General features: G+C 38.0%; 2 protein-coding genes and 1 long non-coding RNA gene across 3 annotated transcripts; all 3 read left to right on the forward strand.

Moving 5' to 3' along the window:
* The first annotated feature begins 12,753 nt into the window (after positions 1-12,753).
* Positions 12,754-16,369, forward strand: LOC145106026 (uncharacterized). Its single transcript, XR_013707457.1, has 3 exons — positions 12,754-13,177; positions 14,293-14,350; positions 16,212-16,369. It is a non-coding gene; the product is annotated as an uncharacterized LOC145106026 (long non-coding RNA).
* Positions 16,370-18,973: 2,604 nt separating this feature from the next.
* LOC145118700 (uncharacterized) lies at positions 18,974-19,585 on the forward strand. Its single transcript, XM_079054389.1, has 2 exons — positions 18,974-19,169; positions 19,266-19,585. The coding sequence occupies exons 1-2, from the start codon at positions 18,974-18,976 to the stop codon at positions 19,583-19,585; spliced, it is 516 nt and encodes a 171-aa protein (XP_078910515.1).
* A 615-nt stretch (positions 19,586-20,200) lies between these two features.
* On the forward strand, positions 20,201-22,693 carry LOC145154942 (sucrose-phosphatase 1-like). Its single transcript, XM_079075567.1, has 7 exons — positions 20,201-20,316; positions 20,714-20,794; positions 20,931-21,230; positions 21,342-21,443; positions 21,525-22,010; positions 22,125-22,358; positions 22,440-22,693. Exons 2-7 carry the CDS (start codon positions 20,735-20,737, stop codon positions 22,521-22,523), a joined length of 1,266 nt encoding a protein of 421 aa, XP_078931693.1. The 5' UTR covers positions 20,201-20,316; positions 20,714-20,734; the 3' UTR covers positions 22,524-22,693.
* Positions 22,694-23,159: the final 466 nt, after the last annotated feature.

The following is a 23,159-nucleotide window of genomic DNA, read 5'->3' on the forward strand; positions in this document are numbered from 1 at the left end:
TAAACGAATAGATGACTCTTAGGGTAGACCCTTGAGAGTAAGGAAGATAATGGGGATGGGTAAATGGGGTTGATTGTTTGTTGTTTAAACATAATAATTATATTATTGTGGGTTGAAAACCCTATGTACTCACCAGGTATCCCAACCTGACCCACTCAGTTTATTTAAATCACAGGTGTCGATATGAAGTTACATTACACTGAGAGATTAAGGAGATATAAATCACTAGTGATAATGAACGTAAGTTCTGTTTATGCTTATGTTTCTATATTGACGATGACATCCCAATGTTTTAAAATGAATAAAAATACATTTCTTCAGAAATGCTTTGATAACGTATTTATCATGTTTTTCTGGGAACAAATTCCGCAATATTTTTATTAAAAGAGGTACTCTGATTTTTATAAAGCATAAACAAAATCGGTCTTTTCTGGCCGTGAAAATGGGGATGTCACAGTTGGTATCAGAGCATTAGTTTAAGAGAACTAGGAATTTGTAGGAAATTTCTAGACTTAAACTTAGAATGCTAAACGATGATTGTGAGATGAGTGTCTGCTAGATTTTAGACACGAGCACTAGTTTATTTTAGGAAAGATGCCTAAAATGTTTTATGTGCTAAATGTTTTATGTTATAGCTATAAAGATGCCTTATATGCTATTATTTGTTCGGATCTATGGTCTATTGCCGACCGAATCTGGAAATTTTATGTGTTCAGATTTCTAAACGTTTAATTACGATATTAGAACTGGCATGTAACTTTTCGGAGTAATAGGGAGATTTATACGTCTATCGTAAATAAAACTTTCCTATCTTGAATTCTCGCCTCGGTACACCAAATGTCTGCTTTGGTGTACAAAACGTCATGGTGAAGACAGACTAGGAAATATCCGAGGAAGATGACAACCTGAGCCGAAGAATGTGACGGGTCATGCATCGGTCGTTGTGCCTGCACCCGAACCTATCACAATGGCAGAAGTTCAAGAAGTGATGCGAACCATGATAGACTGATAAAATAGAGGAAATAATAAGGCTTACGATAGTGAATGATACCTATCAGAAGATATCGTAAGAGAGGTATCTTGCCTTTAGAATGCGTCTAATAAATAATACGTCTAGTACGGGAGAAGTACACTTTCGATTGGCAGAAAGAAAGAATTTTTGGTATAATCCATAAAGTTATCCCATGGTCTTGAATTTCCAATACCAACCGAGTTGAAGCAGAATTGATGATTGAAGATGTGCATGGAAGAAGTCCTAGTAGAGTCTAGGGAATTTTTTTTTATGATTATTTGGACACACTCGTATGTGTTAAATTGTTTTGTGATTTTAGGACTTGGGGACTGAGAGACAATACTTGGGACGAGTATGAGTAGGTGTGAAAGGTAGTAGATGCATATACTACCAGAAGCACAGGACTCGCACTTGGATCAGGGAAAGTCACAAGGTTACCAAGGAGCTAGTAATTGAATTCGTTTTATTCAAGTATGTCGTTACCATTGTTTCGGTAACGATTAAGAATATGATTGTTATTCCGATCCTAGTGGTCATACCAAATTGAGTCTGACTACACTTTGAATGTAATGTGGTTCAGAGAATCAAGTTCGATGTAGCATCTGACTTAAGACGGAAGATTGAAATAAAAGGCGATCAGTAGAGGTATCGCGATAGTTGCTTGTAGCTAGAAATGCTACCTTTTAAGATGTGATTATATCCCATTAGAACAATAAGGAAGGTATAGTCTGTTCTGGAATTTGACTCTAAGAGACCTGAGTCTAAGCGTTGCGACACACGATGAGAAGTCATTGGAACATGATCCATCGGTCTATTGTGGAAATCAAACAACTTATCTTAAGTTGTTAAGAAGAAGGAGTCTCTAGTAAGGATCGAGATTGTGACTTGAAGGTCATAATTTGGAGTCTAACGTGAGATAGGAAGCAGGTGCAAGATCAAGCACCGCCTGCAGTCAAGGAGTCCAAGAGTTAGATACTCGTTCGAAGCAACATAGAAGTTACGGTTATTACCTAGGATGAAGAGATAACGTATTGAGTCATTATACAATCCTGTTTCGTTGATGATTCTGAGACGTAATCATCCTAAGGGGGAGATAATTGTAACGCCCGTAGATCTGGGCTAGTCAATTTAGAGACAATGAGCATCAAAAATGAGTTTTTGATGGGATATTATTAAGAAGTAATAATCTTAGCCAAGTGATAGTATATGTTACAAGGGTTTCGTACATATAAAGAACGCCGAAATCCTAGTTATAACGAATAAGTTATGGCCCGTCGAAGTTTTTCGGCAAAACCGGCACGGCACCGGGAGACGTAAATAGTGAATTTACAATAGATGACTTTTTAGCCTTAGTGATCTAAACAAAAGTTGTAGTATATGTTAAACCGAGAACATCCATAAAAAGAACACCCAAATCTGACATCGTATGATGAAGTTATGAATTTTCTAAGATTTGGCATAGCAGTGCACGGCCCGAAACTCGAATTTTAGTTCGAGCGGTTTTTGGCTTACGCAACCTAAATGAGAGTTGAATATCTCACTAATAGGAACTCAACGGTAAAAAGACAGACGAAAACAGAGTCCGTATGAAGGAGTTACGAATTCTTCATGGTCATTTAACAGTCTAATCTCATCCTACTGTTAAATTTAAGATCGGTCGAGAATTAGCCGATGGAGTCTAAATGAAAGTTGTAGATCTTGCTTTTACCTACGTGTGGAAAAAAAGAACGTTGGAAACGGAGCTCGTATGCGAAAGTTACCGTGTTTAGAAGTCGGCAGGGTGCTGCTGCAAAAGGGGTGACGTGGCTGATTATGGGCCAAGGCTTTCTCCCCAAGGCAAGCCACCAGAAGGTGACATGTGGCATGGACTCGACGAGTAGGAGGACCTACTTGACGAGTAGGGCTATTTTCCAGCCTATAAATAGAGGTGTCGGGTTCCCTCGTTCTTCACACCTTTCCAAACCATTCTTTCTCTCTCTAGACTCTCTCTCCCGCCCCCAAACCCCCCTAAAGTCTAGGTAAACCCCCTAGCACCCGAAGGAAGCCCCGAGGCTCCCGGAGTCCCGAGAAAAGAGCCTTTCGGCTCATAAACGCTGCTCCAGCGAATCCCGGTTTTCAGAAAAACCCGCTGTTTTGTCAAGGGAAAATTGTTTTGAGATAACGAAGCGTTGTCCGGGTTCCGAGTCTCCACCTTTCAGGTGAGTGCATAGTCCCTTTCATCTTACACATAGATATGAAGTATTTAATATAAATTACGTGCTATGTGTTCATATTATCTGTATACTTGCTATCTATGCTGAATGAACGTTTTTATACATGTTTTAACTGATTTAAACTGTATACGTATTTTATATCTACAAATATGTTGGGTATAACATGGGTAGATGAATGATGAGAGATAAAAGATGATGTGAGTAAACATTGGCAACTATAAACTTAGTGCCCAATAAATAAACACCGGCAGCTATGGACTTAGTGTCTATTGGACAAACGATGGTAGCTATGGACTTAGTACCTATTAGGTAAACATAGGTAGCTATGGACTTAGTACTTGTTAGGTGTTGGTATCTATGGATTTAGTACCTGGTAGCTATGGACTTAGTACCTGTTAGATAAACGTTGGTAGCTATGGACTTAATACCTACACTGGTAGCTATGGATTTAGTACCCGATGAAGGAACTTTTGCAGCTATGGAATTAATGCATTGGCAGCTATGGACTTAGTGTCGGTCTTATAACCCTGGAAGCAAGGGACTTCGGAATAAACGAATAGATGACTCTTAGGGTAGACCCTTGAGAGTAAGGAAGATAATGGGGATGGGTAAATGGGGTTGATTGTTTGTTGTTTAAACATAATAATTATATTATTGTGGGTTGAAAACCCTATGTACTCACCAGGTATCCCAACCTGACCCACTCAGTTTATTTGAATCACAGGTGTCGATATGAAGTTACATTACACTGAGAGATTAAGGAGATATAAATCACTAGTGATAATGAACGTAAGTTCTGTTTATGCTTATGTTTGTGTATTGATGATGACATCCCAATGTTTTAAAATGAATAAAAATACATTTCTTCAGAAATGCTTTGATAACGTATTTATCATGTTTTTCTGGGAACAAATTCCGCTATATTTTTATTAAAAGAGGTACTCTGATTTTTATAAAGCATAAACAAAATCGGTCTTTTCTGGCCGTGAAAATGGGGATGTCACAGTTGGTATCAGAGCATTAGTTTAAGAGAACTAGGAATTTGTAGGAAATTTCTAGACTTAAACTTAGAATGCTAAGCGATGATTGTGAGATGAGTGTCTGCTATATTTTAGACACGAGCACTAGTTTATTTTAGGAAAGATGCCTAAAATGTTTTATGTGCTAAATGTTTTATGTTATAGCTATAAAGATGCCTTATATGCTATTATTTGTTCGGATCTATGGTCTATTGCCGACCGAATCTGGAAATTTTATGTGTTCAGATTTATAAACGTTTAATTACGATATTAGAACTGGCATGTAACTTTTCGGAGTAATAGGGAGATTTATACGTCTATCGTAAATAAAACTTTCCTATCTTGAATTCTCGCCTCGGTACACCAAATGTCTGCTTTGGTGTACAAAACGTCATGGTGAAGACAGACTAGGAAATATCCGAGGAAGATGACAACCTGAGCCGAAGAATGTGACGGGTCATGCATCGGTCGTTGCGCCTGCACCCGAACCTATCACAATGGCAGAAGTTCAGGAAGTGATGCGAACCATGATAGACTGATAAAATAGAGGAAATAATAAGGCTTACGATAGTGAATGATACCTATCAGAAGATATCGTAAGAGAGGTATCTTGCCTTTAGAATGCGTCTAATAAATAATACGTCTAGTACGGGAGAAGTACACTTTCGATTGGCAGAAAGAAAGAATTTTTGGTATAATCCATAAAGTTATCCCATGGTCTTGAATTTCCAATACCAACCGAGTTGAAGCAGAATTGATGATTGAAGATGTGCATGGAAGAAGTCCTAGTATAGTCTAGGGAATTTTTTTTATGATTATTTGGACACACTCGTATGTGTTAAATTGTTTTGTGATTTTAGGACTTGGGGACTGAGAGACAATACTTGGGACGAGTATGAGTAGGTGTGAAAGGTAGTAGATGCATATACTACCAGAAGCACAGGACTCGCACTTGGATCAGGGAAAGTCACAAGGTTACCAAGGAGCTAGTAATTGAATTCGTTTTATTCGAGTATGTCGTTACCATTGTTTCGGTAACGATTAAGAATATGATTGTTATTCCGATCCTAGTGGTCATACCAAATTGAGTCCGACTACACTTTGAATGTAATGTGGTTCAGAGAATCAAGTTCGATGTAGCATCTGACTTAAGACGGAAGATTGAAATAAAAGGCGATCAGTAGAGGTATCGCGATAGTTGCTTGTAGCTAGAAATGCTACCTTTTAAGATGTGATTATATCCCATTAGAACAATAAGGAAGGTATAGTCTGTTCTGGAATTTGACTCTAAGAGACCTGAGTCTAAGCGTTGCGACACACGATGAGAAGTCATTGGAACATGATCCATCGGTCTATTGTGGAAATCAAACAACTTATCTTAAGTTGTTAAGAAGAAGGAGTCTCTAGTAAGGATCGAGATTGTGACTTGAAGGTCATAATTTGGAGTCTAACGTGAGATAGGAAGCAGGTGCAAGATCAAGCACCGCCTGCAGTCAAGGAGTCCAAGAGTTAGATACTCGTTCGAAGCAACATAGAAGTTACGGTTATTACCTAGGATGAAGAGATAACGTATTGAGTTATTATACAATCCTGTTTCGTTGATGATTCTGAGACGTAATCATCCTAAGGGGGAGATAATTATAACGCCCGTAGATCTGGGCTAGTCAATTTAGAGACAATGAGCATCAAAAATGAGTTTTTGATGGGATATTATTAAGAAGTAATAATCTTAGCCAAGTGATAGTATATGTTACAAGGGTTTCGTACATATAAAGAACGCCGAAATCCTAGTTATAACGAATAAGTTATGGCCCGTCGAAGTTTTTCGGCAAAACCGGCACGGCACCGGGAGACGTAAATAGTGAATTTACAATAGATGACTTTTTAGCCTTAGTGATCTAAACAAAAGTTGTAGTATATGTTAAACCGAGAACATCCATAAAAAGAACACCCAAATCTGACATCGTATGATGAAGTTATGAATTTTCTAAGATTTGGCATAGCAGTGCACGACCCGAAACTCGAATTTTAGTTCGAGCGGTTTTTGGCTTACGCAACCTAAATGAGAGTTGAATATCTCATTAATAGGAACTCAACGGTAAAAAGACAGACGAAAACAGAGTCCGTATGAAGGAGTTACGAATTCTTCATGGTCATTTAACAGTCTAATCTCATCCTACTGTTAAATTTAAGATCGGTCGAGAATTAGCCGATGGAGTCTAAATGAAAGTTGTAGATCTTGCTTTTACCTACGCGTGGAAAAAAAGAACGTTGAAAACGGAGCTCGTATGCGAAAGTTACCGTGTTTAGAAGTCGGCAGGGTGCTGCTGCAAAAGGGGTGACGTGGCTGATTATGGGCCAAGGCTTTCTCCCCAAGGCAAGCCACCAGAAGGTGACATGTGGCATGGACTCGACGAGTAGGAGGACCTACTTGACGAGTAGGGCTATTTTCCAGCCTATAAATAGAGGTGTCGGGTTCCCTCGTTCTTCACACCTTTCCAAACCATTCTTTCTCTCTCTAGACTCTCTCTCCCGCCCCCAAACCCCCCTAAAGTCTAGGTAAACCCCCTAGCACCCGAAGGAAGCCCCGAGGCTCCCGGAGTCCCGAGAAAAGAGCCTTTCGGCTCATAAACGCTGCTCCAGCGAATCCCGGTTTTGAGAAAAACCCGCTGTTTTGTCAAGGGAAAATTGTTTTGAGATAACGAAGCGTTGTCCGGGTTCCGAGTCCCCACCTTTCAGGTGAGTGCATAGTCCCTTTCATCTTACACATAGATATGAAGTATTTAATATAAATTACGTGCTATGTGTTCATATTATCTGTATACTTGCTATCTATGCTGAATGAACGTTTTTATACATGTTTTAACTGATTTAAACTGTATACGTATTTTATATCTACAAATATGTTGGGTATAACATGGGTAGATGAATGATGAGAGATAAAAGATGATGTGAGTAAACATTGGCAACTATAAACTTAGTGCCCAATAAATAAACACCGGCAGCTATGGACTTAGTGTCTATTGGACAAACGATGGTAGCTATGGACTTAGTACCTATTAGGTAAACATAGGTAGCTATGGACTTAGTACTTGTTAGGTGTTGGTATCTATGGATTTAGTACCTGGTAGCTATGGACTTAGTACCTGTTAGATAAACGTTGGTAGCTATGGACTTAATACCTACACTGGTAGCTATGGATTTAGTACCCGATGAAGGAACTTTTGCAGCTATGGAATTAATGCATTGACAGCTATGGACTTAGTGTCGGTCTTATAACCCTGGAAGCAAGGGACTTCGGAATAAACGAATAGATGACTCTTAGGGTAGACCCTTGAGATTAAGGAAGATAATGGGGATGGGTAAATGGGGTTGATTGTTTGTTGTTTAAACATAATAATTATATTATTGTGGGTTGAAAACCCTATGTACTCACCAGGTATCCCAACCTGACCCACTCAGTTTATTTGAATCACAGGTGTCGATATGAAGTTACATTACACTGAGAGATTAAGGAGATATAAATCACTAGTGATAATGAACGTAAGTTCTGTTTATGCTTATGTTTGTGTATTGATGATGACATCCCAATGTTTTAAAATGAATAAAAATACATTTCTTCAGAAATGCTTTGATAACGTATTTATCATGTTTTTCTGGGAACAAATTCCGCAATATTTTTATTAAAAGAGGTACTCTGATTTTTATAAAGCATAAACAAAATCGGTCTTTTCTGGCCGTGAAAATGGGGATGTCACAGTTGGTATCAGAGCATTAGTTTAAGAGAACTAGGAATTTGTAGGAAATTTCTAGACTTAAACTTAGAATGCTAAGCGATGATTGTGAGATGAGTGACTGCTATATTTTAGACACGAGCACTAGTTTATTTTAGGAAAGATGCCTAAAATGTTTTATGTGCTAAATGTTTTATGTTATAGCTATAAAGATGCCTTATATGCTATTATTTGTTCGGATCTATGGTCTATTGCCGACCGAATCTGGAAATTTTATGTGTTCAGATTTCTAAACGTTTAATTACGATATTAGAACTGGCATGTAACTTTTCGGAGTAATAGGGAGATTTATACGTCTATCGTAAATAAAACTTTCCTATCTTGAATTCTCGCCTCGGTACACCAAATGTCTGCTTTGGTGTACAAAACGTCATGGTGAAGACAGACTAGGAAATATCCGAGGAAGATGACAACCTGAGCCGAAGAATGTGACGGGTCATGCATCGGTCGTTGCGCCTGCACCCGAACCTATCACAATGGCAGAAGTTCAGGAAGTGATGCGAACCATGATAGACTGATAAAATAGAGGAAATAATAAGGCTTACGATAGTGAATGATACCTATCAGAAGATATCGTAAGAGAGGTATCTTGCCTTTAGAATGCGTCTAATAAATAATACGTCTAGTACGGGAGAAGTACACTTTCGATTGGCAGAAAGAAAGAATTTTTGGTATAATCCATAAAGTTATCCCATGGTCTTGAATTTCCAATACCAACCGAGTTGAAGCAGAATTGATGATTGAAGATGTGCATGGAAGAAGTCCTAGTATAGTCTAGGGAATTTTTTTTATGATTATTTGGACACACTCGTATGTGTTAAATTGTTTTGTGATTTTAGGACTTGGGGACTGAGAGACAATACTTGGGACGAGTATGAGTAGGTGTGAAAGGTAGTAGATGCATATACTACCAGAAGCACAGGACTCGCACTTGGATCAGGGAAAGTCACAAGGTTACCAAGGAGCTAGTAATTGAATTCGTTTTATTCGAGTATGTCGTTACCATTGTTTCGGTAACGATTAAGAATATGATTGTTATTCCGATCCTAGTGGTCATACCAAATTGAGTCCGACTACACTTTGAATGTAATGTGGTTCAGAGAATCAAGTTCGATGTAGCATCTGACTTAAGACGGAAGATTGAAATAAAAGGCGATCAGTAGAGGTATCGCGATAGTTGCTTGTAGCTAGAAATGCTACCTTTTAAGATGTGATTATATCCCATTAGAACAATAAGGAAGGTATAGTCTGTTCTGGAATTTGACTCTAAGAGACCTGAGTCTAAGCGTTGCGACACACGATGAGAAGTCATTGGAACATGATCCATCGGTCTATTGTGGAAATCAAACAACTTATCTTAAGTTGTTAAGAAGAAGGAGTCTCTAGTAAGGATCGAGATTGTGACTTGAAGGTCATAATTTGGAGTCTAACGTGAGATAGGAAGCAGGTGCAAGATCAAGCACCGCCTGCAGTCAAGGAGTCCAAGAGTTAGATACTCGTTCGAAGCAACATAGAAGTTACGGTTATTACCTAGGATGAAGAGATAACGTATTGAGTTATTATACAATCCTGTTTCGTTGATGATTCTGAGACGTAATCATCCTAAGGGGGAGATAATTATAACGCCCGTAGATCTGGGCTAGTCAATTTAGAGACAATGAGCATCAAAAATGAGTTTTTGATGGGATATTATTAAGAAGTAATAATCTTAGCCAAGTGATAGTATATGTTACAAGGGTTTCGTACATATAAAGAACGCCGAAATCCTAGTTATAACGAATAAGTTATGGCCCGTCGAAGTTTTTCGGCAAAACCGGCACGGCACCGGGAGACGTAAATAGTGAATTTACAATAGATGACTTTTTAGCCTTAGTGATCTAAACAAAAGTTGTAGTATATGTTAAACCGAGAACATCCATAAAAAGAACACCCAAATCTGACATCGTATGATGAAGTTATGAATTTTCTAAGATTTGGCATAGCAGTGCACGACCCGAAACTCGAATTTTAGTTCGAGCGGTTTTTGGCTTACGCAACCTAAATGAGAGTTGAATATCTCATTAATAGGAACTCAACGGTAAAAAGACAGACGAAAACAGAGTCCGTATGAAGGAGTTACGAATTCTTCATGGTCATTTAACAGTCTAATCTCATCCTACTGTTAAATTTAAGATCGGTCGAGAATTAGCCGATGGAGTCTAAATGAAAGTTGTAGATCTTGCTTTTACCTACGCGTGGAAAAAAAGAACGTTGAAAACGGAGCTCGTATGCGAAAGTTACCGTGTTTAGAAGTCGGCAGGGTGCTGCTGCAAAAGGGGTGACGTGGCTGATTATGGGCCAAGGCTTTCTCCCCAAGGCAAGCCACCAGAAGGTGACATGTGGCATGGACTCGACGAGTAGGAGGACCTACTTGACGAGTAGGGCTATTTTCCAGCCTATAAATAGAGGTGTCGGGTTCCCTCGTTCTTCACACCTTTCCAAACCATTCTTTCTCTCTCTAGACTCTCTCTCCCGCCCCCAAACCCCCCTAAAGTCTAGGTAAACCCCCTAGCACCCGAAGGAAGCCCCGAGGCTCCCGGAGTCCCGAGAAAAGAGCCTTTCGGCTCATAAACGCTGCTCCAGCGAATCCCGGTTTTGAGAAAAACCCGCTGTTTTGTCAAGGGAAAATTGTTTTGAGATAACGAAGCGTTGTCCGGGTTCCGAGTCCCCACCTTTCAGGTGAGTGCATAGTCCCTTTCATCTTACACATAGATATGAAGTATTTAATATAAATTACGTGCTATGTGTTCATATTATCTGTATACTTGCTATCTATGCTGAATGAACGTTTTTATACATGTTTTAACTGATTTAAACTGTATACGTATTTTATATCTACAAATATGTTGGGTATAACATGGGTAGATGAATGATGAGAGATAAAAGATGATGTGAGTAAACATTGGCAACTATAAACTTAGTGCCCAATAAATAAACACCGGCAGCTATGGACTTAGTGTCTATTGGACAAACGATGGTAGCTATGGACTTAGTACCTATTAGGTAAACATAGGTAGCTATGGACTTAGTACTTGTTAGGTGTTGGTATCTATGGATTTAGTACCTGGTAGCTATGGACTTAGTACCTGTTAGATAAACGTTGGTAGCTATGGACTTAATACCTACACTGGTAGCTATGGATTTAGTACCCGATGAAGGAACTTTTGCAGCTATGGAATTAATGCATTGGCAGCTATGGACTTAGTGTCGGCCTTATAACCCTGGAAGCAAGGGACTTCGGAATAAACGAATAGATGACTCTTAGGGTAGACCCTTGAGAGTAAGGAAGATAATGGGGATGGGTAAATGGGGTTGATTGTTTGTTGTTTAAACATAATAATTATATTATTGTGGGTTGAAAACCCTATGTACTCACCAGGTATCCCAACCTGACCCACTCAGTTTATTTGAATCACAGGTGTCGATATGAAGTTACATTACACTGAGAGATTAAGGAGATATAAATCACTAGTGATAATGAACGTAAGTTATGTTTATGCATATGTTTGTGTATTGATGATGACATCCCAATGTTTTAAAATGAATAAAAATACATTTCTTCAGAAATGCTTTGATAACGCATTTATCATGTTTTTCTGGGAACAAATTCCGCAATATTTTTATTAAAAGAGGTATTCTGATTTTTATAAAGCATAAACAAAATCGGTCTTTTCTGGCCGTGAAAATGGGGATGTCACAGTACGCCCATCGTACGTAGGGATCACCCCGATGCACGCATGAAAAGGAGTACGCCGTGCGTACCTAGTATACGCCCAGCGTACTCATGGATTAGTCTTTGATTTAAATTGAAATAATGGCTAAACTTTATACCCGACAACTCAGGCGTTACAGATAAGATGGATACGATGAGCTATATAATACTACATTTACTGTAAAATTTGATATCCATCTCATCGACTCATTTATGACTATGTATCTAGGTCAAAAGTGAACCTAATAAAATGTGTGTTTCCAGGAAAGAAAAACAGCAGGAAATGAGCCGGTGTCTTATGAGATGGATATATTGGGTTACATAAGTTTAGATAGACAATTTTAAATTCCTTATAAATGTAAAAATGACGATGTTGATGCTAGTTTATGTAATTATTGCAGTCTTCGTTGGATGCATTTTATATTCCAAAAAATATACAATGCATCAAGATATAAGGTTTTATGGTAAACATAACATTATATAACCCAACATATTCATCTCATCAGCTCATTTAATAACTATGCGTGTAGGTCAACAATGAAATCGGTAAAATATATGTTACATATAGAAAATGGTCAAATCATCACTAAATTTTAGTTTGGGACTTATTCGTAAATTTGTAACATTCTGTTTTAAAAAAAATAATAATAAAATAAAATAAGTAATAAAATAAATAATGATAATAATAATGATAAATAAAATAAGTAGATAAATAAATAAATAATAAGCCTAAAGTCTCGAGATCTATTTTATATTTTATTTTAGCCCTAAGTCTGTATTAATTGATGAGTGTAAGCGGGGGTGTTAAATGTTATAATTTCAGGAAAATGGGGGCTACATTGTAACATTAGGCCATGAATTGTAATGAAATCTAGAAGCAAGGGGCTGTTTGGTAAATTGTGGGCTTGAATTGAAAGGAATAAAGGGGGGAGGGGACGAAATTGTTAAAATGGATGGAAGATTGAATATTGACGGGGTCTAAAACCCGTCACCTCTCTTTCCCTTGCGTATCACCGATATACTCAAACCTAACCCTAACCCTAATCTCTCTTTCGGCCGCCACCTTGTATCCCCCAACTTCCAGCCGCCATCTCCCTCGTCGCTACCGAGCAACCACTGCTGCATTGTTGTTGATGAAGAAGAAAACTGCGGGCTAGCGTCATTGCAGTGGAGAGTCGAAGACAGGAATCTCGTGGTTGTGGTTGCTGTTCTCGGTGGTGGACGCGACCACTGCCTCTCCTCCGGAATCGTTCCCTTCTTCCCCTCTCATACTCTTCGCTCTTCTGTAGCCTCGCCATATTCCGTTACTGCCGCCACTTCGTGTTGCTGCTTGTTCATGGTCTCCCGTTGTCGTCCTCCGTCACGAGTGAGGTTCAGCTGCGTCGGAGGTGTTTCACTTGTGGTTGTGTGTATTTCTGTAAACGTCAACGGGTGTGTAGGTGTTTGTTGGCCGGATAGTGTGACGGACCACCATGGCAGCCAACCATGGTGGCTGCCGCCATGCGGTTTTCTTTTGCTGCCATGCGCCACCGCCGGCCACCACAAGGTGGTTGTGTGTGTGCTTTATTTAGATGTGTTATTTTTGGGTTAATCATTCTAAAATGTAATTAGAGACTAGTATAATAAAGAAACTCAAAACCACCACCGTGAGGTGGTGGCTGCCGTCTCCTGCCGCCACCAGCCGCCGTGTTGGGTGGCGGTGTGCTTGTTGTGTTTGGGATGCTTGGAAATTTTCTAGTCAAAAATCATAACCATCACCGTGAGGTGGTGGCCGCCGCCGTGAGCCGTCGTTGACCACCACTACCCAAGGTAGTAGTGGGTGGTGCCCAATTAGCGAAACCCTAATGGGCCCAATGAAGCCCTAATTGACCTAAAAGCCAACCATTTGATTAATGGGCTAGTATGTGGGTTGGAAACCCTAATGTCAAGAAACCCTAATTTTGGGAATTTATCGGGACACAAGAATTATTTAATAAACTTAAAATATTAATTGATAATCATTGACAATTTAACCTAAGGCAAAATTGGACTTAATGGATTAAGTCCTTAATGGGTTAAGTAAGAAACACTTAACTCTAATCGTCATTTCATGTGAAAACCCTAATTTCACTTGGGACTTGAGTTGGGCCTTTCTATTGGACTTTGGTGATTGGGCTACTGATAGGATATCCAAGAACAAGTAAATGGACTAAAATATTTGGATGGACTTTAGGGTAAGGCCCATGTGAGGGCTTGGGCCCAATTTGGGAAATTGGGCCATAGATGGGCCGTAACTGGGCCTTGAGGATTATGAGAGGTTGGACCAATTGAATTGCCAAATGTTTGGACTAGACTAAGTGGTTGGGCCTTAGGGTAAGACCAAGTAGATGTCTGGGCCCAATTTGGAAAATTGAGCCATATGATGGGCTTTGGTCCATTGGTTGACTATTGGGCCTATGGAGTGTGAGTTGGACCTTGGGCTTGGAACCCAATTATTAATTGGGTGTTGTTTTGATGTTGACAGCTCGGGAATTTGTCAACCAGCAGCTGGAGTTTTATCCGTGGGACGTCAGCAATGTGAGGTGAGTTTCGCCTCACTATACCTGTGGGTCTAAGGCACCAAGGCCGGCCCACTAGTATTGATTATCTGCTAGTAGAATGATGCCCTAGGGATCGTATATAGTAATGTAGGGTCACCTGTCCGGGTGACTGAGGACTTTTGATATAAGCTCTCTTACCTGTTCCTTGTTTGGTTGTGGTTTTAGAGTAGGGTCACCTGTCCGGGTGACTATCTCACCTCTGAGTATATACAGTTATGCATTCTTTGGATTGATGATATTTAGTATGCTGTTATGTTGTAGTGATCTAGTAGATCTGTGTTCTGGTATTTAGTATACTGTTATGCTGTAGTGATTTGCTAGATCTGTGTTCTGGTATTGAGTATGCTGATATGCTATAGTGAACAGTTAGATATGTCTCCTGATATTGAGTATGCTGATATGTTGTAGTGATCAGCTAGATATGTCTCCTGGTATTGAGTATGTTGTTTTTGAAGGGCTTTGAGCATTCTAACACTCCTATGGTGTACATGCAACCTTAGAAACCTTGGATCTATGTTTTCTATAATACATGCAAATTTGTTTTTCCAATGTTCTTAACCTATCTAGCATACATGGAGAACTTTTAAACATAAAAGTTAATAGGAAATACATACCTTGTAGTAGTTAGGATTCCTTGAAAACCTTGTGAGCCTAGCACCTCAAGTGTGATGCCTCAAATGTCTCACACAACACCAAATGCACTTGGAATAACTTAGAGAGAAATGATACATTTCTTGAAATCGGCTAGCCTTCACTTGTATGCTTAGTGGCCAATTTTTGGTGAACATAAGGATGCTTATATAGTGTGTTACAATTAGGGTTACACCGTGTAAACCCTAATTGTCATGACTTTTCATTTCAATGACCCATAGGTTCTATAACCACCATGGAGCATCCTATGGGTTTTAGCCCAACTTGATAATCCATGAAGCATTAGCCCACTATATAAGTATGGATGATTTACACAATCAACCCATATATTTAATTAGTCTTCTTTTGATCACTTAATTAATTCCAAATTAATTCTTGATCAATACTAACTAAATAATACTATTAATATATTAGAACTTATAATATATTAATAAACCTTAAGTGTTATTTCTCTCATTTTAGTCTATCCAAATGCATGATGCCATGCAACCCAAATGGACCATGCTAATCAGGTCAAGTACATCCCATAAATAGTTATGAACTTAGACACCTAATCCAACAGCTTTGTGGTAACAATCTGTAGAACTGTATGTTAGCTGGGCTTGCTGGTTATCATCTATGGAGTGTCCTTAGGGACTGTCGGTGGTTATGTAGGATAGCTTGAGAACTCTTAGTCTAGGCTCTCTTGTCTGTTCCTTGTTTGGTTGTGGCTCTAGAGTAGGACTATCTGTTCGAGTGGCTATCTCACATCTGGTTACTTATGGTTATGCATTCTATGGGGGTAGCTGGTGGCGGGACTGTATGTGGTGATAGGATTAGTAGACAGTAGTGAGTTGTATGATTGTTGTTGCATGTATTATGTGCCTACTTGATCATGATTGTTTATATGTCGACATATTGTGTTTGGTTGGGTTGAGGCGGTCCTGCTTTGTGCGGAAGGCCAAGATACCAGGTGCGGGCCGGCTGTAAGCCGTAGGCACGGAGGCTCGGGAGGAGCGGTAGGGTTGAGGCGGTAGGCCAACAAACCCTGGGTATTCCAACTCGATGGTTGATTAGACCCGACATACTGGTATTCCAGCCCGAGGCTGATTGGGCAAGGCATGAGTATTTGTATTTATGCTTGTTTTGTGTGGGGGTATTTTGGGGGAAACTCACTAAGCTTTGTGCTTACGGTTTTAGTTTATTGTTTCAGGTACTTCTGATGATTTTCGCAAGGCAAAGGCATGACCGTACACATCCTCGTGATTTGGACTTATGGTTTCTGGGATACTCTGATATTAAACTATTTTAAAAACCTTTTTGTAATAACTAATGGCTTTGGATGTTTGAAAAAGTTTTAAATTGGCTTGATTTTTATGGGTGTTACAAAATTATGGTAAAATAACGTGACTTTAATGAAACCAGATAAGTAATGAAACCGGTAAACCGGGAAAAAGTGGTCAAATCGCCATTTTTACCGGTAATTCGTAGTTTTTCGTAAACAAATTTTAGTTTTGGACTTTTTCGTAAATTAGGTAAAATTTTAGGATCTTTTTGAAGATTTCCCTGAAATATAATAACAAATGGTATTAGAAGACTTTGGTGTTTTTGTTGTTTGTTGTTTGTTTTTTTTTCTTTTGAAAAATGCATTTTTCATCACTTATGTCTACTGGCAAGAAGACATAGCTGAAATATATCGTTTGTAATAAGGTGTGCTTGACTTTTTTTTTTTTTTTCAGAAGAATAATTTTTATTCTTTGGAAGACATCTTCTAAACCCTACTATTTCACTTTTGCATGTCTTCCCCTTGAGAGTTGTTTGTTGTTCACAACCCACATTCTTCTTCGCAAAAGTTGCTATCACGCCGGCCATCCCTCTACCACTCCTTTACCTCCCATCGACACTGCCCACTTCTCCACGCCTATGTCTCACATCGATGCATCGCACTCCTCCATGCCTTTGTCACCCATCAACTCCACCCACTCCTCCATGCCTTTGCATCCTCTGTTCTCGTCTGCAAACACACCCCATGAAGCACCACCGAACGTTGGCACCAGTGAGATAGTAACCATACTTCTCCATTTTGTCCACTAACAACTTCTCCCTTTGGCTCTTCTGTCCATTGCATAACCCATATAGCTTGAATTCTTTTGATTAAAAAACATTTTTTCTTTTAGCTCGGTGAGTACGTACTTTAATTAAACATTCTTTCAATTTTCTGGCATTTTTTTAGGAAAGAAACCGAATTAAACCTTCTTTTAGTTTGCTTGCACTCCCTAAGTCTAAACTATTATTTATGCATACTTGGTACTAATTGTGTTCAATTACACTTCTTCTAGTTCTTATTATAACTCTTTTGATTGTATGATTGTTGATACCTGTTAAACTAAGTTTCTTGATATTCCCATCCATGTTGTTTGTATGGGCATTAGTATCATGGCTATGAAACATATGTTAGGTGATTTGCACTAATATCTTGAAGATGAATCTTGATGTGGATATGACCGGTCTGTTGATTTTGAAGATTATGTGTGAAATATAAACATGACTCTCTAAATATAAATTTTCATATATAAGTAAAATTCATTAATATTACGATACCATTCGATACCTAACAGATTGTCGGTAATTTAATTAGTGAGTAATATTAAAATAGAAAAACTATACATGTAAAAATAATCAACGAATGTAATTTAGCAACGAAACCATGAAAGACGCCGCATGATTCCAACTATTGGACATATTATAACCATCGAAGATATATACTAGAGATATCAATATACTTTTTTAATTTAAAATATGTTACGAGTTTTTACTTTTTCATAAAATATATTATATATTAAGTTTTTTCGGATTAAATATTCGGTTTTATATAGTTAAAAAAAAACTGAACTTTTTTTTTTGAAAGAAAAGGTTTTACGTCTGACAAGTCTTATAAAACAAAAAGAAAACTAATATTTAATCTGACAAAAAATAAATACTTTCAAAACCTCTATCAGACGTGTGGCCTCGTATGTGCTCCGGTTGGATAGAAGATGTTGTAGTCGACAAATAAAAACTGATTTTAACGAAAAAATAACATGGCCAGGTGAAGGTGACATGAGACAAGACAACGCCACATAACTTGGATCATTGCTTTTCAAGTTTTCATCAACCATCTCTGATCTCTGTGTTGTTAGGGCTAACAAAATTTAAGAGCAATCGGTATGGGCCAAACGAGATGTAACGCCGGTGACGTGGCGCATGGCGACGACGTCTTAACGGGGGGAACACCGCCCCCCCTGCTCGTTGCAACTCGTCGAGATTGGATCTCGTTGGCGTCACGACTGGATGAAACGAAGGAAATTTGACCGTTTGCAAACGTTTTAATTGCAACGGTTTTAAAAAAAAATTAACTATTAAAAAACAAACAATTTACCCTATAAATACCTACCATTTTATAAAAAATTTCACACACTTTCTCTTCTCCTCTCTACATACTTTCAATTATCTTCAAAAAAAATATGGATCCTTTCGACTCGTCCGATGATTCAGATGACGATATTTTCTTTAGGATGATGTATCATTATTACACTACCGACCTGCTACGACCAGACCCAGCCCCGCTACTAACAAGACGTGCGATGTTAAACAGAAATTGCGAGGAAGGACACGAACATCTATATCGCGATTACTTTGCGGATAATTGTGTATACGGGGCGAAGGACTTCAAAAGAAGATTTCGTTTGAGTAGGGATGTGTTCTTACGAATCGCCAACGCCTTGGAAAGCCGGTATCGTTTGTTTACTATACTTTTATACAAAATAAATAAAAATGTACTACATGTTTCTTTAATTTTACAACATATGCAATATATTTTTAAACTGTAGTTAATTTATGTTTAGGTACGAATTTTTTCAATTAAGATATGATGCTAGAGGTAGACGAGGGTTTACAACGTTGCAGAAATGTGCTGCGGCCATTCGTTTGATGGCTATGGGGGAGTTACCCGACACCATGGACGACTATATGAGAATGTCCGAAAGAACCGCAAGAGAGAGTTTGTATACATTGTCAAGGGGTGTTGTTGAAACTTTTGGAGACGTGTATTTGCGGAAACCTTCGTTGCATGATTTGCAAGAATTGTATGCGGCGCATGAAGAACGCCATGGGTTTCCCGAAATGATCGGAAGCATTGATTGCACACACTGGAAATGGAAAAATTGTCCGGTAGCATGAAAAGGGCAATACGCAAGTGGTCATCACGGATCACCTTCGTTGGTGTTAGAGGCTGTCGCTTCTCAAGATTTATGGATTTGGCATGCATTTTTTGGGGTTGCGGGTTCCAACAACGACGTCAACGTTCTTGATCAGTCGCCAATATTCGACGATCTTTTGAATGGAAAAGCCTGGGATGCTCCTTTCACGGTGAATGGAAAAGAATACAAATATGGGTATTACCTTACAGATGGAATATATCCTCAGTATTCCACGTTCGTGAAGACATTCCGCCACCCGGTTGGAGAACGAGACAAATTTTTTAAGAGAAGACAAGAAGGAGCACGTAAGGATGTGGAACGTGCTTTTGGAGTGCTGAAGGCGAAGTGACATATAGTCGAACATGCAACACGACCATTGGATTTAGAAACTCTACGATATATCAAGTATGTATGTATCATAATGCATAACATGGTAGTAGAAGATAAAGGGCGAAATATTGCACACTATATCCCAACGGAGCCCAGACACGTTTAGTTTCAACCAAGAACAACAGATTATTTGCATTGCGTTGTTGACATCCAAGACGCAAATAAACACAGACAACTTCGAGAGGACTTGGCGGATTATATCTTCTATGGTAACAATAACGATAACGAATAGCATGGTATATATATATTTTTTTTGAATTTGGATGTTATTTCTTTTTTTGTTTTTGGATATTATGTGTAATTTAGTCTTTATGTTAATTTTAATCTTTAAAAATTTTTAATTGTTATTTATAATTTTTAAACATTATGTTTTATTTATTATGTTATATTTAAAAAATATTTATCTAAATTTAAAAAAAATCGAAATAAATAAAAAATAAATTATAAAATGGAAAAAAAATTGATGTAGATACAACATGTTTTTCCACTTGGTGTTATAACACCACTGATGATGTGACATGATGTGATGTACATTTAGTGGTTATAACACCGCTTATGATGTGGTGTACGTGTAGTTGCCCAACCTTAGGGTCTAAGTTCACGAATTTACCAATCAATTTCGCAATTTTAGGTTTCCATTCGTTACTTATCACCCTCATCTTGTCTGATTCGGTAGCCCTGTTTTCCCCGGTAAGAAATCTCTCTATCTCTGAGAACGGAACATGCATTTTGCATCTCGATTTGTTTACGCTGAAAAAACTATTCATCGGAAATCGATTTCGTGTTAATTGTTCACCTGCACCTTTCCTAATTGAGGCATGTTGTTCCCGGACTTTATTTTGATTTCCGTTAGTCGGTTACAGAGCCCTGTTTTTTCCTAAACGAGTCGTTTGCGAGATCGAAGAAGTTCTTTGATTTTGATGAGTGACTTCAATTATAAATTTTCATGAATGTATATTAAGTTTAATAATTTCATCATGTTTCACGATTGATTACACTTCCTTCTAATCATTGTCTTAATTGCTTGTTTAATTTAAGTCCTGGAAATGTGATTTTCCCTGTATATACCTTGCTACTGGTTTTACAGGGTTTAGCGACAAGGACAATCATGGACAGGTTTACTAGCTCTCCACGTCTCATGATCGTTTCAGATCTTGATCACACCATGGTAGGTGCTACTATCACACAATATACATTCAAAGAGATTCGAGAGTCCAATTCTTCACATTTAGATGTATCATGTTCCTAAAACTAAACCAAGACTAATTGCACCAATTAAGCCTACCTTTATGGACTTATTGCAGGTTGATCATCATGATCCTGAGAACCTTTCTATACTAAGGTTCAATGCGTTATGGGAGGCTAAATATCGCCATGATTCACTGCTAGTGTTCTCAACAGGAAGATCACCTACATTGTACAAACAATTAAGGAAAGAGAAGCCCATGTTAACCCCAGACATAACCATAATGTCTGTGGGAACTGAGATAACATATGGTAACAACATGGTGCCAGATGAAGGTTGGGTTGAGTTTTTGAATAAAAAATGGGATAAAAAGATAGTCTCTGAAGAAACAAGCAAGATTCCAGAACTCACATTGCAGGTATCAAAATCATTCATAGATAGCCTCATGTTATTCTTGATTACTTATAACAACATAGATGTTTATCTCCATTTAGTTATACTAGAACTACAATAATTTTGGTTTTTTAAGCCTGATACTGAGCAACGCCAACACAAAGCTAGCTTCTTTGTCAAGAAAGAAAAAGCTCAGGAAGTAATGAAGACACTTTCTGAAAGACTAGTCAACCGAGGGGTGAGAATTGAACTTCATTTTAAAACATTTAATGACATACTGTATTTAATTATTCATCAATTTTTTTTTCTTGTTTGTCAGTTAGATGTCAAAATAATTTACAGTGGTGGGATGGATTTGGATATTTTACCACAAGGTGCTGGGAAAGGACAAGCTCTTGCTTATCTACATAAAAAATTAAAAGACGAGGGTAAATTACCCAAAAATACCCTTGCATGTGGAGATTCAGGGAATGATGCTGAGCTTTTCACCATTCCAGATGTGCATGGTGTCATGGTGAACAATGCACAGGAAGAATTGTTGCAGTGGCATGCTGAAAATGCCAAAAATAACCCTAAAATCATTCATGCAAATGACAGGTGTGCAGGTGGTATCATAGAAGCTATTGGTCATTTCAATTTGGGGACAAATATATCATCTAGAGATGTAACCGATCTTTCAGATGCAAAGTTGGACCATTTTGACCCTGCATATGAAGTAGTCAAAATTTACTTGTTTTTCGAGAGGTGGCGACGTGCAGAAGTTGAAAGTCCTGATGTCTATTTGAGCAACCTCAAATCTGTTTGTGTATGTTACTAAAATGACCATTTTACCCTTACATTCCCAAGTAAAAGCAATTATAAGAATATTCATCAATCTTTATACATATAATTACATATGTAATCTCTTTTCTTTATGCAGTCTGCTTCTGGTGTGTTTGTTCATCCATCTGGAATTGAGCAATCTCTTCATGATTGCATTGATAAACTAAAAAACTGTTGTGGGGATAAAAAGGGAAAACAATATCGAGTTTGGGTTGATCAAGTTTTCCCATCACAGATTGATTCAGACACGTGGCTTGTGAAGTTCAAGAAATGGGAACAAACTGGTGAACAGCAACAGGGTTGTTTGACAACTGTTGTAGTTAGCTCAAAGGTAAGGGCTTTCAAAACTATCATTAATGACTTTACTACCCTTTAGTGTTTCTTGATGTGATATTTTTTTTGTTGGTTTTAGGGGGTGAAACCTGCAGAAGGGCTGACTTGGATTCATGTGCATCAGACATGGATCAATACCACAACACAGAATTGGTTCTTATAATTAATGCTTTCACAAATTAAACAACATATTTCATAAATTAAGGTTAAAACATGTAACCTTCAGAAACGGGTGTAATGATTTTTAAGTAGGTTTGTTATCGACAGTGTAATGTTTTTGCTTAAAATTGTAACACAAGTGTATATTATTTCCAATAAATTTATAAAAAAAAAAAAAAAAGTTGTTTATATATGATAAAACAATTATTGCCAATATTAGTTAGGAGGGAGGTAGCAAATATAGAAGAATATGACTGATCTTGTGTAAAGTTCTTTTGTTTGGTCATCTTATTTTGTTGCTAAGTTTGGTCCATTTGATCTTATCTTCTGGTAGATACATCTAACCTTGATGAACACAAAAAGAATATAGTTCTTACAAGGATATGGACTATAAAGTCATTTTTGACCTTCTGACACACTAATCTCTAGAAAGAAAATAATATTTATCTGATTTTTGTGAAGGAAACATTTTGCATAATTCCGTATATTAAAGGACAAAAGATGTCAATTTCATGTTCAAGTCGGCACTTGATGGTCGAAACTCGAAACAAAAAAAAGGAATGGCAAACTTAAAATCTAGCTTTTATTTTACCATAAAATATAATTAATACAAATCAAAAATTAAAGATATAAACCTTGA

Source organism: Lactuca virosa, chromosome 1, assembly GCF_052849685.1.
Source record: "Lactuca virosa cultivar CGN04683 chromosome 1, Lactuca_virosa_CGN04683_v6, whole genome shotgun sequence".
NCBI lineage: Eukaryota > Viridiplantae > Streptophyta > Magnoliopsida > Asterales > Asteraceae > Lactuca > Lactuca virosa.